The sequence below is a fragment of the Podarcis bocagei genome (assembly GCF_964188305.1).
Source record: "Podarcis bocagei genome assembly, chromosome: Z".
Lineage (NCBI taxonomy): Eukaryota > Metazoa > Chordata > Lepidosauria > Squamata > Lacertidae > Podarcis > Podarcis bocagei.
This window is the reverse complement of record NC_138140.1, coordinates 27,620,282-27,639,678: the sequence shown is the minus strand read 5'-3', so window position 1 is coordinate 27,639,678 and position 19,397 is coordinate 27,620,282. Positions and strand designations below refer to the sequence as shown.

Below are 19,397 nucleotides of genomic sequence, written 5' to 3'. Positions count from 1 at the left end.
TAGGTAACCAACAATGCGCCCGCGCGCGCAGCGGAGACCATACCCTCACATTTGCTTATTTTATTTTATTTTCTAAAGAAAACAATTAACTCCTATTCACGTTCACATGGACGCAAGGCTCACTTAATTTCGTGTAGCTTATGTTGCAATCCAAACACCACTGACCTGCGAGTAAGCCCCACTTAATTCAATAGAATTTACTCCTGAGTAGACATGGTTAGGATTGCGCGGCAATTTACTACTCTCAGGGAAGCACACTAATAGTTCCATTGAAATTAGCACCCCGTGCTTCGAGTGCAATTGCATAGGATCGCACAATTACATGCACGCATCTCAGCTAGGGGACGAAACCGAATCAAACAGGTGTGACACAGAAGCCCTACTCTGAACTCTTATCAAACCCACTGGAGGTTCTGAGGTATCTCATACCTGTGATTCTCCTGAGAATTTTTTTCACTGAAGTTGTTCTGCACGTTTGCATGGGTTTGGAACCTGATTGTATCTTGGGGAGTTAAATGCAATCAAAAATTTATCTCCCTATTTTTTCCCTTCTCAATTCAGAGCTGGCATCCAGTTTCAAAGACTTACAGCGCAACCCTACGCAAGTTTACCGCGCGAATAGTAAGCCTCAGTTAGTTCAATGGGACTAGGCTGTAACCCTAAACGGTCCATACAGAACCACTCACTTTCCGCTTTCCATAGGCAGCCAAAGGATGCCGAAAGCAGCAGACCGATCACAAGGGTGCATCAGAAAGCTTACTTGCTCCCCAGTAAGGATGCAGCCATGGGCCCGCCCCTAAGCATGTTGACTGAGGCCCTAACCAAGTCTACCTGGGAGTAAGCCTCATTGAATTCAATAGGATCAGTATGGTTAGGATTGAGCGTAAGTCTCTCAAGAGAGGCTTACTCTCAGTTAAGTGTCCACAGGACACTTGTGGTGGTTAAGTCTGAGAACTTCTCAAAAGGGTCTGATCGGAATCCCGCCCCCTACCCAATTTTCTTACCTATTCCCCCCTTTTCTTTTCTGAGCACCTTCCCACCTGCCGCCGCCTCGGGAGGAGGGGGGGGGGGTTGCGCACAAAGATACCCTTTCAGATTTGGGGTTTAAACACACCTTGCCGCTTCTGCCAATCAAGTGTCAATCAAAAACATAAACAAACTCTGTGGGTTGTATCTGATGCTGCTTTTTATACAGAGGAGAACCACTGCAACACACAGAAACGACTAACACAAATCCGTACGTTTCAGTGGAACCCATCTGAGTAAAATTTAGTTGGAACACGAACCCTGCGTGTGTGAGAGGGAGAGAGAAAAAGAACGTTAATGCTCTGGAAAACCTGAACTTTTTATTTCATGGTGGCTTACCTGGAATGACTCTGAGCCTGAAAAAAAGAAAAGAAATAAACCGTCACACAACACCTATTTCAAGAACAGCCCCTTAATCATAACCATCACGGCCATTCGCTGGGAGGTTTCCTCAACCAGCCAAGGAGTGCGGCGGATGAATCCCAGAGTGCCTTTTTTTGGGGACAAAGTAGTCCCGGGAGAGCGGCTTTTCTTTTCTCCCCCCCCCCCCCACACTTTTTTAAAAAAAACTTTTTTTTTGGAGCGCGGACAAGTCTGCAAGTCTGTACAGAAAGGCGAGCGGGTTTGCAGAGACCGAGGGGGAGGGGACAGGACAAGCGGGCGGGCGCACCGCTCGCCTCGGCTCGCCTTAGCCCAACCCAGCCCAACCTTCTCTCCCCCTCTTCCCCCACCACCTTCTTTCCCTTCCTTCCTTTTCACCCCCCTTTTTTTGCGAAGACCATGTCAGCTCCGAAGGACCAGCCCGGGAGCCTGCGAGACTGCTGAGGAAGGGAGGAGGAGGAGGAGAATGAAGCTGAGCCCGAGGGCCAACTGCCTGCTGCCGCCAACGCCGCCGCCGCTGCTGGTGCTCTTGCTGCTGCTGGGTCTCTGGAGCCAGGACGCCGGAGCTGCGGTGGGTGCTCCGAGCTGCTCTCCTCCGGGGGAATAAAGCGAGCGGGAGCCGCGGGAAGGGGGTGGCGGAGTGGGAGAAGCAGCCTCAGGTTGGTTTGCCTGTGGCTGTGTGAGCTCCCGGAGGAGAAATCGCCTCGTATTTATAGTCCTTGGTAAATGAAGTCCTTGGCGTGGGCACTCGGCTGTAGGTCTTTTTTTTAAAGTAAAAAGCCTCGGTTTCAAAATAGGGCGACCTTGATTGTTGTTGCTTTGGAAATGGCCATGTGTTTCAGAGGCCGGATGAGCGAGCGGGTGGGTGGGTGGGGGGGGGAACCTTGGGAATGACCCTGTGCGCTACCTTCGTAATCCCCGTGTGTGTGGGGGGGGGGGACTCTTATCTCTCTCCCCTGCCTCATTTCCCGGCCGCGGAAAATGGGGAGGGCGAGCGGGGACCCACGTTGCCTTCAAGGCAACTCCTGATTTTCTTTCACTAATTAGCTGAGCCTTACGTTGCTTTTCCAGCAGATGGCCCAAACTTTTTATTTGCAGCCGCTTAAAAACCTGTTGAGAGTGGAGCACGAACTTATTATCATCATTATTATTATTATTATAGGACAGCTTTGTTTTTCGGGAGAGAATATCCAAGGAGCTGATTAGGGTAGGGGGGCTGCGGCTGTTTCCCTTCCGGCTCAAGTGCCTCTCCTTCAGGTGGCTGCAGCGTGGTTTTCTTATCTCGCCCCTTCCTCTTCCACCGTAGCTCTCGCCCTCTTCACGGGGAATGTCTATATCAAACAAAGACATGTATAGTTTTGTCTAGCTCCCTTGAGGTTGATTTGTGGCTGCCCTCCTTTCCCGCCGACCCCCTTTTAAATTAACGTATGTGAAAGTGAATTGGAGGGACTCCATGCAGAGGGAACCCCCCCCCCCATCCTGCTGTGTGTTTAGCTCCATTTGTGAGGTTTTAGCACAAAGAAGAAATTAGTTCAGCTTCACTCAGAACTCCTGAGCGCTTCCATCGGAAGCCCGCTGTCTGGATGTGGAGAGGATCATCTCTCTTTCCCCGGGGCCTCAGGGTGTGAGACACTCCTGAAGAGCAGCGGCTTAGGCTTCCCACTTGTCTTTCCAGAGGATGCTTTTGCTAACCAAGTTGAGGGAGTGCGTTGTGTCCTACTGGGTTTTGGAAATATGTTAGAACATGTATGTGTGATGCTTAGAGCAAAATATGATTTTAATACCTATTTAATGCCACACCAGCTACTTCTTGCTTTTTATATAGTATTCTTTCATTTGCAGCCATGAGGGTCGGGGAGGCGGTATTTTTTTTTTTACTGAAGCACTGCTTAAGTACCCACAGAATCTTTGGTGAGGGAGGAGGATGGGGAGAAAACCAATGGGTACCACCTCTGGCTCCACTCTTGGCTGCCCCACCAGGTCCCCAGCAGCCAGCACTGAGTTGCAACATGCGGTGCTCAGGTTTGCTGTTAATGCCCATTTTACAGATGGGGAATGCTGAAGCCAAAACATAGGGCCCAAGGTTGCACACTTGAGTTTGTGGCAGAGGTAGGACTTGAACCCAGGCTTTCCAGCACATGGTGGTTCGCTTCCTCAGTCTGTGGGGCTAAAATGTATACCTTATGTTATATCAAAAATCTTGGACAAATTGTCTCTTAGTACCAGGTTAGGAAGAGCTTTTCCAACTGAACTAGTTTGTTGATCCGTCTAGCTCAGCAGTGGCTTTTCCTGGTCTTGGACAGAAGTACAGTGATACCTCGGGTTACATACGCTTCAGGTTACAGACTCCGCTAACCCAGAAATATTACCTCGGGTTAAGAACTTTGCTTCAGGATGAGAACAGAAATCGTGCTCCGGCGGCACGGCAGCAGCAGGAGGCCCCATTAGCTAAAGTGGTGCTTCAGGTTAAGAACAGTTTTAGGTTAAGAATGGACCTCTGGAACGAATTAAGTACTTAACCCGAGGTACCACTGTATGTCTTTCCAAGTGCTACCTGGAATTTGAATCTGGGACCTCCTGCATGCTGCCCCTGCCTTTGCAAGACATAGGGCTCTGCTCTCTGGCTCTGTTCCTCTGCCTACTTTCTTGATGGGAGTGGAAAAGAGAGACCGTAAAAGCATCATCTTGCCTGAAGGCTCCTCTCCTAATAACAAAATTATTTCCACTGTTACTGAAAGCAGCAAACTCTTTGAAAAGCTGCCATTTGGAAGAAAAGAGTTCTCTGTGTTGCACATTTTGTGAAGGGGGAGAAAGACTTATGTAATTTTTACCGGTATATCTTCCTGAGATTTTCTTCAGAGCCAGAAAAGATGGATAGTAGTAGCAAGATGGCCAAAATAACATCCTCAAATGTTATTTCCCGTTGACTAGTAATACCTCCCTTTTAAAGAAATATGTAAATATATAAATCTAAATATACTGTCCACTATGATAATAAAAATAAAAAATAATTATAAAACATTGTATAATTATAAAATTATAAAAGATAATAAAAGATAATAAAAAAGGGATGCGGGTGGCGCTGTGGGTTAAACCACAGAACCTAGGACTTGTCGATCAGAAGGTCGGCGGTTTGAATCCCCACGACGGGATGAGCTCCCATTGCTCGGTCCCTGCTCCTGCCAACCTAGCAGTTCAAAAGCACAAAGTACAAGTAGATAAATAGGTACCGCTCCGGCGGGAAGGTAAACGTTGTTTCCATGTGCTGCTCTGGTTCGCCAGAAGCTGCTTAGTCATGCTGGCCACATGACCCGGAAGCTGTACGCCGGCTCGCTCGGCGAGTAAAGCGAGATGAGCGCCACAACCCCAGAGTCGGTCATGACTGGACCTAATGGTCAGGGGTCCCTTTACCTTTTATGATAATAAAAATGATGGACTATAATGCGTTATTGCATTTTGTGTATATTTTGAAATCACCTTTGGTTCAGTAACAGTGTCCTGAATTAATTTGTAGCTGTATTAGAATAATAGTGTATGTAATAAGGTGGGCCAGATGTTTATCTTGCAACCTTCCTCTATCCATTTTTTACATGGAAAGAACAAACATTGCTGATGTTTATCTCATATTCCTGTTGGCCAATATATACTGTGCTCTTAGCTAAATCAGATTAGTTATTCCTTTGCAGATTTCTCAGGTTCTTCACACTATGCTTATAGTTACAAATGTGTGTTTGTTCTTGTGGTTATAAAACCAGGGATGACAGTTACTGTAAAATCATTCACATTCTTACATTATATTTAAAGGCCCAGACATACGTTTGTAACTATAAACATACTGTGATTGATTGGATAGCGATGATAGAACTTGGTGGCAAACTGGCATCTGTTTGTCTTCTGAAGATATGATATAGCATAATGATGAATGTGCCACCGTTGTGATTTTTTAAGTACATCAACCATGCTTTGATGTTGCATGATTAAATTAACTAATGGCCAAAAATAGTTCAGATTTAGACTATTGAATATTTTTGGAGCTTTATACATGTACTGTAGGGAGAGGCCCAGTTAAAGAACTCACTGATGTTCTTATTGATTCAATGGAATTCAGTTTATTTAGGGTTGCAGCCTTGATTAACATATCCCACCTAACTGCATCGGGTTCTGAAAACTATCAAATTTTAAGTAAAATTACTAAAGCAGTGCTTGTGCACATCCAATGAGTATCATAAACACATCAATATGCTGAGATATTTTGCTGGGGGGGGGGGAAATAAGCATTGCACTGTGGAAGTGAAATTAATAATTCAAGGAAGAGTCAGTAGTATAGCTGCCAGCAAATTTGCAACTTTTCTAGAAATTTCTTGCAATTACTGACTTGCCCTAATCTGAATCCATCCTTGTGACTCCTCTCCTGAACTTCTTGGAATGCTAACAGGGTTCTTACGCAACATTCTTTTCTGCTGGGGACAGGTTTTCTTATTCCTTGCAGGTATCCAGATAAAGTTGCAAGTGACAATTCGCCTAATTGCTAGCTGATTGTTGGCTGATCTATACTGTACATTGACGTGTGTTTCTATGAGAATTTAAAAAGTCCTGAGTTAAGTGGATTCCGCAGCATTTAAAATTTTTGATTAATTTACAGTACATTTTTACCACCCATTAACAAGTTCTCTGGGTGGTGTGCCATAATTTTTCAAAGCCATAGAGTATAGAAAATGCTACATGGAGCATAACATCAGGCACAAGCTAAAAGAGCACCAGAATCAAGCCATTAGTTCCCAAGGTCTAGTAAGGTAAAGGGGCCCCTGACCGTTAGGTCCAGTCATGAACGACTCTGAGGTTGCGGCGGTCATCTCGCTTTACTGGCCAAGGAAGCTGGTGTACAGCTTCCAGGTCATGTGACCAGTGTGACGAAGCCGCTTCTGGCGAACCAGAGCAGCACATGGAAACATTGTTTACCTTCCCACTGGAGCGGTACCTATTTATCTACTTGCACTTTGACGTGCTTTTGAACTGCTAGGTTGGCAGGAGCAGGGACCAAGCAATGGGAGCTCACTCCGTCATGAGGATTCAAACCATTGACCTTCTGATTAGCAAGCCCTAGGCTCTGTGGTTTAACCCACAGCACCACCTGTGTTCAAGCCAGTAGTTCCCAAGGTCTAAAAACACTTAAAAAGCCTGGGGAAATGAAAAGGACTTCACCTGATGCCCAAAAGGCCACAGCATTGGTGCCGAGCAAGCTTCTTGGGGAGGGCATTTCAAAACTAGCGTTGTCACCATTGCTAAATGCCTTTTTCTTAGTAACCACCAGCCTCAAATTATTTGGTAAGGGAACATGGAGAAGAGTCTCTGAAGATTGGTGCAAGCTTGGAACTGCAGAGGGGAGAAGAAGATTGTAGCTTATCTATATGGGAAACCTGGGGCCCTCCAGATGTTATTGGGACCCCAACTCCCACCGTCCTTGATCGTTGGCTACGTTGCCTGGGGCTGATGGGAGTTGTAGACCAAGAACATCTGGAGGGCCACATGTCCCCACCCCTGTTTTAGAGATACAGCAGAAGGTTGGAGGCAAGACCCCAACTTTTGTGAAAGGGGCATGGGCCTGGCAACTACATATTTTTGTATTGGCCACTGAGGCTAGTCAAAAGACTGCAGAGCCTTGTTTAAAATGCTCAGAATGTGTTTGCCATGCAATGCCAACCTAGGTGTTTTGGTGGTTCTCCTTAAGAGTTCAGAACCCTGGGCCTTCATTTGGAGACCTGCTTCATAATAGTTACTGGAGATTTATGTGGCAGGCAAAACAGCTGGGTGACAGCCAGTGTTGTATAGTGGTTCATGTGACATATTAGAACCTGGGAGACCAGGGTTCAGATCTCCACTCAGCCGTGAAGCTCACTAGATGACCTTGGAACAGTCACTGCCTCAGCCTAACCTACCTAACCAAGATGATCAAGGGTCTGGAAACCAAGTCTAATGAGGAGTAGTCTTAAAGATATGAAAGCCAACTTCAAATACCTCAAGGGCTGTTCACATGGAAGATGGCATGCTAGCTTGTTTTCTGCTCCAAAGGGTAGGACCTGAACCAATGGATTCAAACCAGGAAGAACTTCTAATGGTAAGAGCTATTAGACAGTGGAACAGATACTCCCAGAAGGTGGTGGACTCTCCCTCCTTGGAGGTTTTTAAGCGGAGTTTGAATGACCATCTATCATGGATGCTTTAGCTGAGATTCCTGCATTGTAAGGGTTTGGACTAGATGACCCTCAAGGGTCCTTCCAGCTCTAAAATTCCATGATTCTGCCTTACTGGGTTATGAGGATAAAAAGGAGCAGGGAGTACACATCCCATAATCTTCTAATATGATAATGATAATGCATTGCTGCAAATATGTGCACTGACACATACCAGTTAATATAAAAAGAAATCTCCATTTTGGATACCAAAAAAATTAGGGGGGGAAACAATATAAATTTATGAGTTTATAGTAACCATCAAGTAAAAGCTAAATAAAATATTGTTTCTTGTGCTGACTCTTATAACCGGAAATGGGTAGGCCCCATCTTGTGCTTCAGATAACAAAACATCTGTTATGCTGGCCACTGCAAGACACATATATTTAGGCATGAGTAGCTTTGGGTGCTGGAATGAGTGCTAGGGTGGAAAAGGTTCAACAGAATGGGTGCTAGGGCAATGTAGTTGTCATGGGGCTGGCATGTAACTTAGGTCACACCATGCAGTTAAAAGCATATGGCCTACCCCAAAGAATCATGACCACTATACTTTACCTCTCACAGAGTTACAATTCCCAGCACCCTTAAGAAACTACAGTTCCTAGGATTCATTGAGGTAAGTCATGTGCTTTAAATAGATGGCATTTGTGTGATTGCCACAGGTGAGGTTAATATCCAACCTGAGGGAAGCTTCGCTTCTTTTACACAGCCATCACTGAATCTTTTGTAACTTCAGGCTTGTTCTGAGATGCAGCCTCTGCCTAAACAAACAAGAAATTCCAACTCCGTTCCAGCCACAGGCTTTGGCAGACAGTCTTGGGTCACTGATGGGTCACTCTAGTTCCCCACCACCACCAAAGAACCCTTGAACGCGCCAGCCATTAAAAAAGAAATGACATTCTCAGTGTTGTTCACTTGACTAGTTTGGACATCTTTGTACACTACCTCAGTAGTGTGGAAGCAGCTTTCTTATTCATTTGTTTAAAATAATACCTTCATCAGTTGCTGGGAACAGCAGGTGTCCAATTTTCAGGCTTCCCACAGGCAATCTGGCTGGCCACTGTGAGAAGAGGATGCTGCAGGAGATGGGCCAGGGGACCTTTTTATGGTCTTGATTTTTTAAAAACAACAACACACCAACTTGCATTAAAATAGACCCTCCATTTCACTTTGTTCATAGTAGATCGGTTAGTCTTGTGTAAGATTGACACACAACCAAGGGACACATTTAAAAAGAACAAAAAATTATAGGCCCTTCACGGCCTAGGACCCTCGTACCTACGGGACCGCCTCTCCCGGTATGCCCCACGGAGAGCCTCGAGGTCCATAAATAGCAACACCCTAGTGGTCCCGGGCCCTAAGGAAGTTAGACTGGCTTCAACCAGAGCCAGGGCCTTTTCAACTCTGGCTCCGGCCTGGTGGAACACTCTGCCTCATGAGACCAGGGCCCTGCAGGATCTGATTTCTTTCGGCAGGGCCTGTAAGACAGAGTTGTTCCGCCTGGCCTTTGGCTTGGAGCCAATTTGATTCCCTCCCCCTCTTTCTTTTTCCTTTCTCCTCCTGTGATGAGGCTGCATTTTAATATTTTAATGTTTCAATATTTTAATGTATTTTAATTTTGTTTTTAAGTTGTATTCATTCAACTTGTTTTTATTATTGCTTGTTAGCCTCCCTGAGCCCAGCCTTGGGTGGGGAGGGCGGGGTATAAATAAAAATTATTATTATTATTATTAATATCCCAGGGATTAATATCTGATTAATTTTAAACACCAGTAGAACTGCCATACATCCAGGATTTCCTTTTTTTATAATAATATTTTATTAAGATTTTCACAAAAAAGATTAACATCCACAAAAAGAAAACAACAGAAAAAACAAGCAACAAATATCAAAAAACAGAAAATCAGAGAATAAAAAAAATACAGAAGAAAATTTTGAATAAAAAAGAACACTTTTTTACATTGGTACCTTTCAAGACCTTATTCTCATTGCTTCCACCCGCCTTCCCTTCTTGTATTCTACTTTAAGAGTTAGTTCAGCAAGATCGTTTAATATCCATTCTAGCTCTTTATCCCTCCCTTTATAAGCCTATTTATCCTAATCGCTAGAACCCCTTCATTTCATTTTCAGAGCCTTCAACATTCACATCCAGGATTTCCTGCACACATAAGGGATTTATCTGCCGAAAATTTTCGGAATTTCCGAAAACCGGTAAAAATGTCCAGGAAATCCCTGGCATATGGCAACCCATGTTCTAAGTGTTGTTGCTTTTTTGTCAAATATACTTAAAAATAGCTCAAGAACTTAGCTCCCAATTTTTTGTGAGGTTTTGTAAAGAAAAAAGAAAGCTCAAGAACTTGCCCCCCCACAAAAAAGGCTCAACAACTTTTTGTCCAGATTTCCACTTTTTGAAATATGACAACCCGAAACACCAGAGCATGATAAATTGTTGAAAAGCAACATATTGTAACTGTATGTTGTTCCCTGTTTAAAAACTGGGTATACTTTCTAAGGAATATGGGGGTTGCTTACGTCTACAATCCTGAATTTAAAAAGCGGTTTTATTTCTCTCACTTTCCAGCCCAGCCAGTAGTTGAGGAACAGTTAATTTACAGAGTGAGGTCTTCTGGAACCTTCTAGACCAGCTGCTCTTTTCAACTCTTTCCTTTTCCGTCTACAACTCTTCCTCTTATTTTCTTGAGCCTTCTCTCTTAAGCTTGGTGGACTGTGAACCCACCATATATTTAAGGCACATGTCTTCTCCCAAAGAATTCTGGGAACTGTAGTTTACCCTTCACAAAGCTACAATTACTAGCACTCTTAACAGAGTTTCCAACATTCTTTGGGGGAAGTCATGTGCTTTAAATGTGTGCACATGCACAGCCTTGCTCTCTCTAGTTTCAATTGCACCATATATTTTAAAAGCACTTTGATATCACTTCCCTCAATGAATATTGGGAGCTGCAGTTTGTTAAGGGTTCCAATTCCCTCTCGCAGTGCTACAGTTCCTAGGGTTCCTTGTGAAGAGTAGTTATTAAACTACTCTGAGAACTGTAGTTCTGTGAGAGGAATAGGAGAGCCACCTAACAAATTTCAGCACCCTTAACAAACCACAGCTCCCAGAAATCTTTTGGAGGAGCCATGACCTTTTAAAGTGGTATGATGATGCTTTGAATAGCGAGGACGTGGTCTCTCCTGCTGGTAACAGTTTCTGGCCAATCGCATGCAGCCACCTCTCCTGTTTTTCTCTTTCTTCAAGGACCAACAGATGTTCTGCTTTGGAGTGACCCTCAAAACACCACTCAATTTAGTCCCTTCTAATGCTCTTGATTCACTTTCAGTACAGATAACCTTTAAAAGCTTTCCCCTGCTTGGCAACCAAGGCTTTTGCAAGCACCCACTCAATTTGACCTTTGAAAAGGCCTGGGACTTAATTGGATACCTTTTTATCTTTTGTTCCATTTCATGATGACACATTTTAATGCGGCCTTCATCAACCTGATGCTCTCCAGATGTTTTGTATCACAGCAATTTCTGCCGGCCCCAACCAGCAAAGCCACGTTGGCTGAGTTTTTTTAGGGCTTGTAGTCCAGGGTGGCCTACTGGGCCAGATCCTCCACTCACTCACTCCCAATATGGGCTGATAGGTGAGAGGGACATGGTGGGATAATAACCTGGTGCTGTCATGGTGTCAGGTAACTGGCACCTGGCAAAATGTAGCAATTTGTGCAGTGCTTCCAAAAATGCCCAACAACAAGCTATTTGTTGGGCAATCATTGGGCAAGGAGCTTTGCAATCCCTATGCTTGGCACTTCCCACCACTCAATCCTGAGCTCCTTTGGGAGGAATAATGGGATATAAATTTAATAAAGAAATAAGAGCTTTGTAGTCACTGTGTGCAACACTCCCCAAACACTAAGCACAGGGCTTTCAAAGTGTTTTGGTGATGCTTCCCAAACATCCAACTATCAGCTTGATGTTGGGCACTTGGTAAGCACTGCACAAGGGCTTTGCTGGCACTATTTATCAGTCAAACTTTGCCTGTACCTGCCTCACATCTGAAGTTCTATATGATGTTAGGTGTGGTCTGGCCAAACAGCCTGGTGGGCCAAATGGGGAAGCCTCACAGGTCAAGTTTGGCCCATGGGCTGAAGATTCCCAACCCCTGTCTAGTCCAAAACATCTGGAGGGCACCAGGTTAGCAAATATCTTTTTACATTAATTAATATATGGTCTCTCCAGTCACCCATCTGGGATGGAGAAGCACCAGTTGGATAAGGAATAGCCTCTGAAGCTCTTTTTCATATGATTCTGATCTCATAAAGTAGAATGGGAAGAACCCAGTAACGAGGTGGCTCCTATGCTGGCAGAATATGGATGTAAGGGGCCTTTTTCCAGGACTGTGGAAGGGGGAAGGAATGCATGGAGAAGACTAAGGCAGGAAATAATGCATTGGCCATGTGAAATTCTCCTTGCAGTGCAACAGCTGTTGGAGAAGGATAACACTGGGATGCTCATAAGAAATGGGAAGGTGTTATATGAACATAAAGGGAGAAGCTTATGTTGTTTCTTGCTATGGGCACGTTTACCTTGGGCAGCTTTCACATCCCTTCTTCCCCTTTAATAGCAGTGATAAGGAGATTGGGGTCTCCCTTTTAAAGGGTTTTGAAGTGATGGGGAGCTGAACTTGGTTAATAAGTGAAGATTTCTAGTGTCTGAGTGGTCAACCTTTTTCATTTCCTTGTGGGGACAATTGTCTAGGTGTTGCACACGAGTGGTGGATGGCACCATACACAAAAATGTGTGCACATATATCTCCACCCTCTTTCCAGGTGTGCAAGAGACATTATCACAGTTCAAGAACATGTTCCAGCCAGACGAAAGTGGCCAAGAATAATGTGAACCCTAAGGGGGTGTGTGATGTGGGGAGAGAGTAGCATTTGCCCCATCTCTGGGCCTGAGGGTTCTCCATTTCTGTTCCAAACAGCTGTGAGAGAGGAGGGCGGCACGCAGAGCCCATGTTTCCAAAGGCTGTGCACATAGCAGACAACTATGATACCCTGCTACATCAGGTGCAGCCCATAATCTCCCTAAGTTTGAAATTTAGCTTAAGTATTTTGAACCGGACAGGAATGTGCTTGACTATGCCTACGGACCTGAAAGCTTCTGATGCTTTAAACCAGTGTCATATTGGAACATGGGAAGATGCCTTACACTGACTCAGACCATTGCTTCATCTAGCTCAGTATTATCTACACTGAGTGGCAGTGGCTCTCCAGGGTTTCAGACAGGTTTTTCCGCCCGGCCCTACCTAGTGATCCTGGGGATTGAACCCAAAACTTTTTGCATGCAGCAAGGATGCTCTGCCATGAGCTATGGCCCTTCCCAAAGTGGAGGGGTGTGCACGAGTCCATTTTAGAGTTTAATTATTCCAAACTTATAGACTGCCGAAAGATATCTCTCAATGTAACCACATAAAAACAATACGAATAAAACTTATTACAGGTTAAAAATAAATAAATTGGGTCAAACAGAGTGAGATCTTTAAATGCCAACTGGAACTGAAACACCATGAATTCCTCTAAAGGTTGGATGGGACAGGTATATTCAAGCATGAGGTGTAAGTATAAGTCTGACAGCAACCTGCTAGTGAATAATGTAAAGGCACCCAGATTCCTGAGTCTTCAGAGCAAAATGTAAGGCTTTTCTCTAGTGATCTAGGTCTGGTCAGTTTGGAGGTGCTACCAAGGAGTTGCCCAGACAAGGAGATGCAATACAGTAATGGCAAAAATGGGCAATTTGGAAAGGAATGCATATTGCATCCTCCTCCAGGAGAAAAAACTGGGAGCTCCCTCCATTGAAGCTGCATTCACAAGGTAAAAACTGAGGCAGAGCTGTCATGAGGCAAAGGCACAATTTTCCTGAAGCAGAAATGGGGAACCTGTGGCCTTCCAGTGCTGCTGAACTCCCATCAACTCCAGCCAGCAGGACCAATAGTCAAGGGTGGTAAAGTCATAGTCCCTCCAGATATTGTTAGGCTATGTCCCTCATCGCTGATCGACATTTTGACTGGGTCAGTACCCAGTGTCAAAGCAAGAATTTCAATGTCTTAACTGAATTCTCTAAAAGGAAAGGGGAAGAAGAGGCAAGCAAGGCAAATTAGGCCACTCTTTAAAAAGCTGCTCCTATTTCTAAACTTAGATGCACATCTCAGTGTACTTGAAATCTCTGAGAAGTTTACATTTGTGGCCAAGACCAACACTTGGAAAAGCTTGCTGGTCTTAAAAACAGTTTTACTGGTCTGCCAAATGGGCGGCTTGTTCTAGGCCAAGAAGGTCGTGAGAGATGAGAAGATAGAATATAAAGTTTTCAACTATAGACTTTCCCCTCCCATTTTAATTGGGATGGAGGGAGCTGCAGGAGTTATGTCTCTTGGGGGTGACTTTCCAGTTTATTCCCTTGGCATACTGCAGGCTTGTGTTTTGCTTGGTTTTTAAAGGCCCCCTTTTCTCAAGATAGAAACTGATGTAAAATTGTGCCAGCTTTGAGTAGAAGAAATATTTGCATTTCTCCCAAGTTTGTTAAAAACAATTTTAATCAATTTCTTTGTGGTTCAGAGGACATTATCTTGGCACACATCTAGCCACAGATAGTGATATAGCTATTTTCTACTCCCCAAGGCTCTTGGGGAGTTCATGTGTATGGCGTTACAAAACACACTAAGGCAAATGGAACAATTAAAGCTTCAGGTGTGCGCACACAAGCTATCGGCCTTCTCATTGGTGGTTTATCCAGATACTGCAAACGTCTAGCATTTGTTCAGTTCTGCCTTATGTGGGGAGCTTTGTTTACGTTATGTTTGGCACAATTAAAATTCATTTCCCAGGTTTTATTGGACTATAATTCCCATCATTCCTGACCATTGACCATGTGTTTGGACTTGATAGGGTTTGGAGTCCCGCAACATCTAGAGGGCACCACATTGGCTGTCCCTGACCTACTGGATGCTGCTGCTGCAGAGGCTACAATAAACCTTGCCAGAGATGCTTTACAGCTTTTCTTTTCCTTATTTTGGTCTGTTACCGTTGGGACTTAAGTAGCAGGGAGGTCCTGTATCAGGATGGGATAAGCTCCAGTGCTGGGAATTCATTTTCATCATCGTCACAAGTCATTGTCCACTCTTCACCTCAAGGGCCTAGGGTGGGTTATATGACAATTAAAACACAATATTAAAAACAGTTTAAAAGAACTTGTGATTTCAGAAATAAGGTAGATCCTAAATATATACATCACAAGTATCAAAAGCTTAGGCTTCTACTAGGCCCACATCCTAGCAGGGGGCCTTATTTATTTAGCTATCATTTATTTATTTAATTGTGGGACACGGGTGGCGCTGTGGGTAAAAGCGCCTAGGGCTTGCCGATCACATGGTCGGCGGTTCGAATCCCCGTGGCAGGCTGAGCTCCCGTCTTTCGGTCCCAGCTCCTGCCCACCTAGCAGTTCGAAAGCACCCCTAAGTGCAAGTAGATAAATAGGTACCGCTTTATAGCGGGAAGGTAAACGGAGTTTCCGTGTGCTTCGCTGGTGCTGGCTCACCAGAGCAGCTTCGTCACGCTGGCCACGTGACCCGGAAGTGTCTCCGGACAGCGCTGGCCCCCGGCCTCTTAAATGAGATGGGCGCACAACCCTAGAGTCGGACACGACTGGCCCGTACGGGCAGGGGTACCTTTACCTATTTATTTAATAAAATACTATACTGTCCTTCATCTGAGAATTACAGGGAGGTTTAGCAGTCCTCAAAGACAACCCTTTCCAACCAGAGAAGGCCTTTGTTTTTAAGGTCTGCTTCTCTTGATCTTACCAGAAATCCTGGTGGTAGTTTATCCCTACACAGCTCTGAGGTCAAAGGGCAGAGGTAGCTAACATGCTGCTCTCCTGCTGCTGTGGAACTACAACTCCCATCATCCTTGACTGTTGATCTTGTTGGTTGGGGCAGATGAGCAACATCTGGCGGTACCACATTGGTTACCATTGACAGTATGCTCTGGCTGCCAGCTAGTCACTACAGGCCAGGCAGCAGCATTCTATGCCAGCTGTACTTTCTGAACTTTCAATAATAATAATAATAATAATAATAATAATAATAATAATAATAATAATAATAATAATAATAATAATAATTTATTATTTGTACCCCGTCCATCTGGCTGAGTTTCCCCAGCCACTCTGGCCAGCTCCCAGTCAAGTGTTAAAAACAATACAGCATTAAATATTAAAAACTTTCCTAAACAGGGCTGTCTTCAGATGTCTTTTAAAAATAGGATAGCTGCTTATTTCCTTGACATCTGATGGGACGGCATTCCACAGGGCAGGCGCCACTACCAAGAAGGCCCTCTGTCTGGTTCCCTGTAACCTCACTTCTCGCTGTGAGGGAACCGCCAGAAGGCCCTTGGCGCTGGATCTCAGCCCTTGAAAGTTGGGTGCCAAGACATCGCACTTGTACACATGCCTCACATTGGCACTTCCCAGCATCAAAGATTGAGATGTTAAGGCTTGAACACTGGAATCCAACAGTGCAGTATTCTAGTGCAAGTTTCCAATAAATCCCAATAACCTTAAATGCAATCTATGTATGGAAGGGATAAGGTGGACCACACAACCATCTTGTCAGTACTGTACAGTATAGGATAGACATTGCTACCAATGTAAACCAGTGCATATTGGCCACACGCTCTTGAATTGAAGCATAGCAACTTGTTTAAAAAGGTGTAACCGTAAAACTACTGTATTTTTCGCCCTATAGGACACACTTTTTCCCCTCCAAAAATGAAGGGGAAATCTGGATGCGTCCTATGGGGCGAATGCAGGCTTTCGCTGAAGCTTGGAGAGCAAGAGGGGTCGGTGCGCACTGACCCCTCTCCCTCTCCAGGCTTCAGGAAGACATCCGCAGCCTAGGCAGCCCTACGGGAGGTCCGGCAGGGATGTCTAGGCTGCGGATAGCAGCCTGCTTCCCGGAGCGTCGGGCGCCCTGAAAGTAGAGTGCCCGGCACTTCGGGAACACATCCACAGCCTAGGCAGCCCTGCAGAAGGTCCCGCAGGGATGTCTAGGCTGCGGATACCAGCCTGCCGCCTGGCGGGTGGGGCGCCCTGAAGCAGAGCGCCCCTCGCGCCGGGCAGACATCGGCCAGCCCCACAAGCTTGGGGGACAGCAGGGAGGTGCAGCGCCGCCATCCCGCTGTTCCTCGACCTGGTTCGGTTTCCCCAACCTGCTTTTTTGGGGGGGGGGGGGAATAAAGGGAAAAAAATTTCCCTTTATTTCCCCCCAGAAAAACTAGGTGCGTCCTATGGGACGGAGCGTCCTATGGGACGAAAAATACGGTAGTGATATAGCAGAAATGGGACACATTATTTCTCTGAGAGAGTACAGTTCCTCTGGTCCTGCTTTGGGCTTCCCATTGGCGTGGGGTTGGCAACTATGAGAAGAGGATGCTGGACAGGCTCTTCTTCCGTGAAGGAGCAGAGCTCTGGGACTTTTCTTCTTCTCAGAGCAGGAATGATTATGTCAGCTGGAGCTCCAGAGCAGCTGATGGCACTCTCTGCTGTGGCGAGTGAATGAGGGAATAATGAGGCTTTCAAGTTTGTGACAGATTAGCATAGAGGAAAACAGAGCCTTCTGGGCAGGAACTCTCTCTTTTTTTTTAAGCCCTGTTGTGTGGGATACTCAGGTGTTCTACCATATACCACAACAGTAGTGACTATGGTAACAGTCATCATTTCAAGACACACCCATCAGGAATTAATTCCGCCATTAGAATAGCTTTTCTGTGAGATGAACATTGGATTTCCTTTGCCTGTAGCCACAGAGTTAGAACTCCTGTGACATCATTTCAAAGCCGCACCTATTATAACCCAGCATAGCAGCTTTTCTTGTTCCCAGCAGAGCAAGTTAACCTGTCCTCAGGTGATGCAAAACTGAAGCTTCTGCCAAAGCAAAAATAGCGTCATTCTTTCTCCCTCCCCGAGGAATGCTTTTTGCAAGTGAGATAATTAGCTAAAATTTTGGAAGAAAATCTATGTTAGGCCAAGAGGTTTTCCTTAAACTCTTCCTAGTACTGAAAACCTGTAACCCAACTTAATTTTGAATAGCTTTTCTGGATGCATGGCACCAAAGCACCACAACCACTAAGGTTCTTTTGAAATTAAACACCCTAAGACAGAGAAAGCATCCTGTAATAAATGTAGGGGTTACTCGTGCGCAAGTTGGTGCCACTCCTGGCTAGTTTGCCTTGTTAAACCTTTTCTGTCTGGACAGCCCTACACTTCGTGGCTGTTCAGTCGCTGGCAGAATCCGTCAGTGGGCGTTTCTTAAACCTTTTCCAGCATAAAAGTTGTTTGACTCCAATTCTCCTCCTACTCTCCCTGCGCGGAAGTCTTCTGCGCAGGGAGGGCGTGGGTAGCGGAGGACCCGTGCTCTCCTCGCTGATCTCCGGCGAGGAGTCCTGGAGCCCCCTCGCCGATTCCCCCATCTGCCCCCCTTTATCCCTGGTGTTACCCTGATTTCCTTCCCCAGCTGGTAAGCCGCCTCTCCCCCTGCTGGGCCCTTCTCCAGCATCGTTTGAGAGCCTTGCCTCCGCCTCTGGCTCTGATGTCAGTTCCCTGACACATCCCTAGGATAGATTCTTACTGAGGATCTTCCTCTTTCAACAGTACCTTTAAGCGGAGATCCTCATCTCAGCCTTTATCTGAATTGGAATTGGATTTAGATACTGTTTGTTGTATTGTTTTAGCACTGATGTGTTTGCTACCCTGGGAAAGAAGGGCTAGAAATCTCATAAGTAATAAGCAAATAAGTAGCATAGAACCGGTGCATATTGAACCATGAAACGTAGAAGGATGCTAACTCAACCATTTACCAGTAAGGTCCAATCATGTGCTCTCTGCATGCAGAATAGAAACTTGGAAGCTGTTGCAGGAAGTCTTACCTATGAGGGAGAAACGGGTTTCAATATCAAGTTTGGTAACTCTTCAAGCAGAACAGCTGAAGGATGATCTGTGTGCTATAGTGTCACTGGGAACAGTGAAATGTAGGTTAAAATCTTTGAAACTCTACTGCACTTTTGAGTCAGTGGCACCTTTTCTCTCACAGTCTAACCCACTTCACAATATGGCTGTGATGAATGAATGTTTATTATTATAGCTTGGCAAAGAATATGGCTGTGATGTTGAGTCCCAGCATGGTGTTGTGGATAGTGTGTTGGACTAGGGCCTCGGAAAGCAGGATTCAAATCCCCACTTGGCCATGGAGCTCACTGGATGACTTCAGGTTGGTCACTGCTTCTTAGCTTAATGTACCTCACAGGACTGATTTATTAAATTTTATTTATTTCATTGAATTTGTATACTGTTCTATGCCCGAAGGTCTCCGGGCGGTTCACAGAACAAAATCAAAATACAAAACCACAATATATATATAATCAACATAAAAACAATAAGCCCCCCCCCCAAAAAACACATTTTAAAAGAGCATAGAATGTCAGTCAAATCAACCTGGTTAAAAAGCAACATTTTTGCCTTGTGCCTAAAAGTGTATAATGAAGGCATCAAGCGAACTTCCCTGGGGAAAGCATTCCACGGACGTGGAGCTACTGCAGAGAAGGCCTGTTCTCATGTTGGACCTCTCAAGGAGGCACATGAAGAAGGGCCTCAGGAGATGAGCTCAGGGTCCAGGTAGGCGGTTGAGGTGTTGTGGTCCTGAGCCAT

General features: G+C 45.1%; 2 protein-coding genes and 1 long non-coding RNA gene across 4 annotated transcripts in view; 1 reads left to right on the top strand and 2 right to left on the bottom strand.

The window, feature by feature from the left end:
* Positions 1 to 1,576, bottom strand: part of COL4A6 (collagen type IV alpha 6 chain) — a 181,500-nt gene extending 179,924 nt beyond the window's left edge. Inside the window, exon 1 of the mRNA XM_081179281.1 lies at positions 1,366 to 1,576. The gene's annotated coding sequence lies outside the window, so the exon portion shown is untranslated. The remainder of the gene's footprint in view (positions 1 to 1,365) is intronic.
* Positions 1,577 to 1,624: 48 nt separating this feature from the next.
* The window catches only part of COL4A5 (collagen type IV alpha 5 chain), a 137,122-nt gene continuing 119,349 nt past the window's right edge, over positions 1,625 to 19,397 (top strand). The window contains exon 1 of the mRNA XM_081179279.1: positions 1,625 to 1,978. Coding sequence (XP_081035405.1) covers positions 1,874 to 1,978 — 105 coding nt within the window. The 5' untranslated portion in view covers positions 1,625 to 1,873. The remainder of the gene's footprint in view (positions 1,979 to 19,397) is intronic.
* Positions 2,356 to 10,571, bottom strand: LOC308578823. Of its 2 annotated transcripts, XR_014004142.1 has the most exons (4): positions 10,251 to 10,571; positions 8,631 to 8,747; positions 6,610 to 6,780; positions 2,356 to 2,738 (listed from the first exon to the last, which is right to left on the bottom strand). It is a non-coding gene; the product is annotated as an uncharacterized lncRNA (long non-coding RNA). The 2 variants fall into 2 exon arrangements; XR_014004143.1 differs by lacking the exon at positions 10,251 to 10,571 and having other exon boundaries at positions 8,631 to 9,361.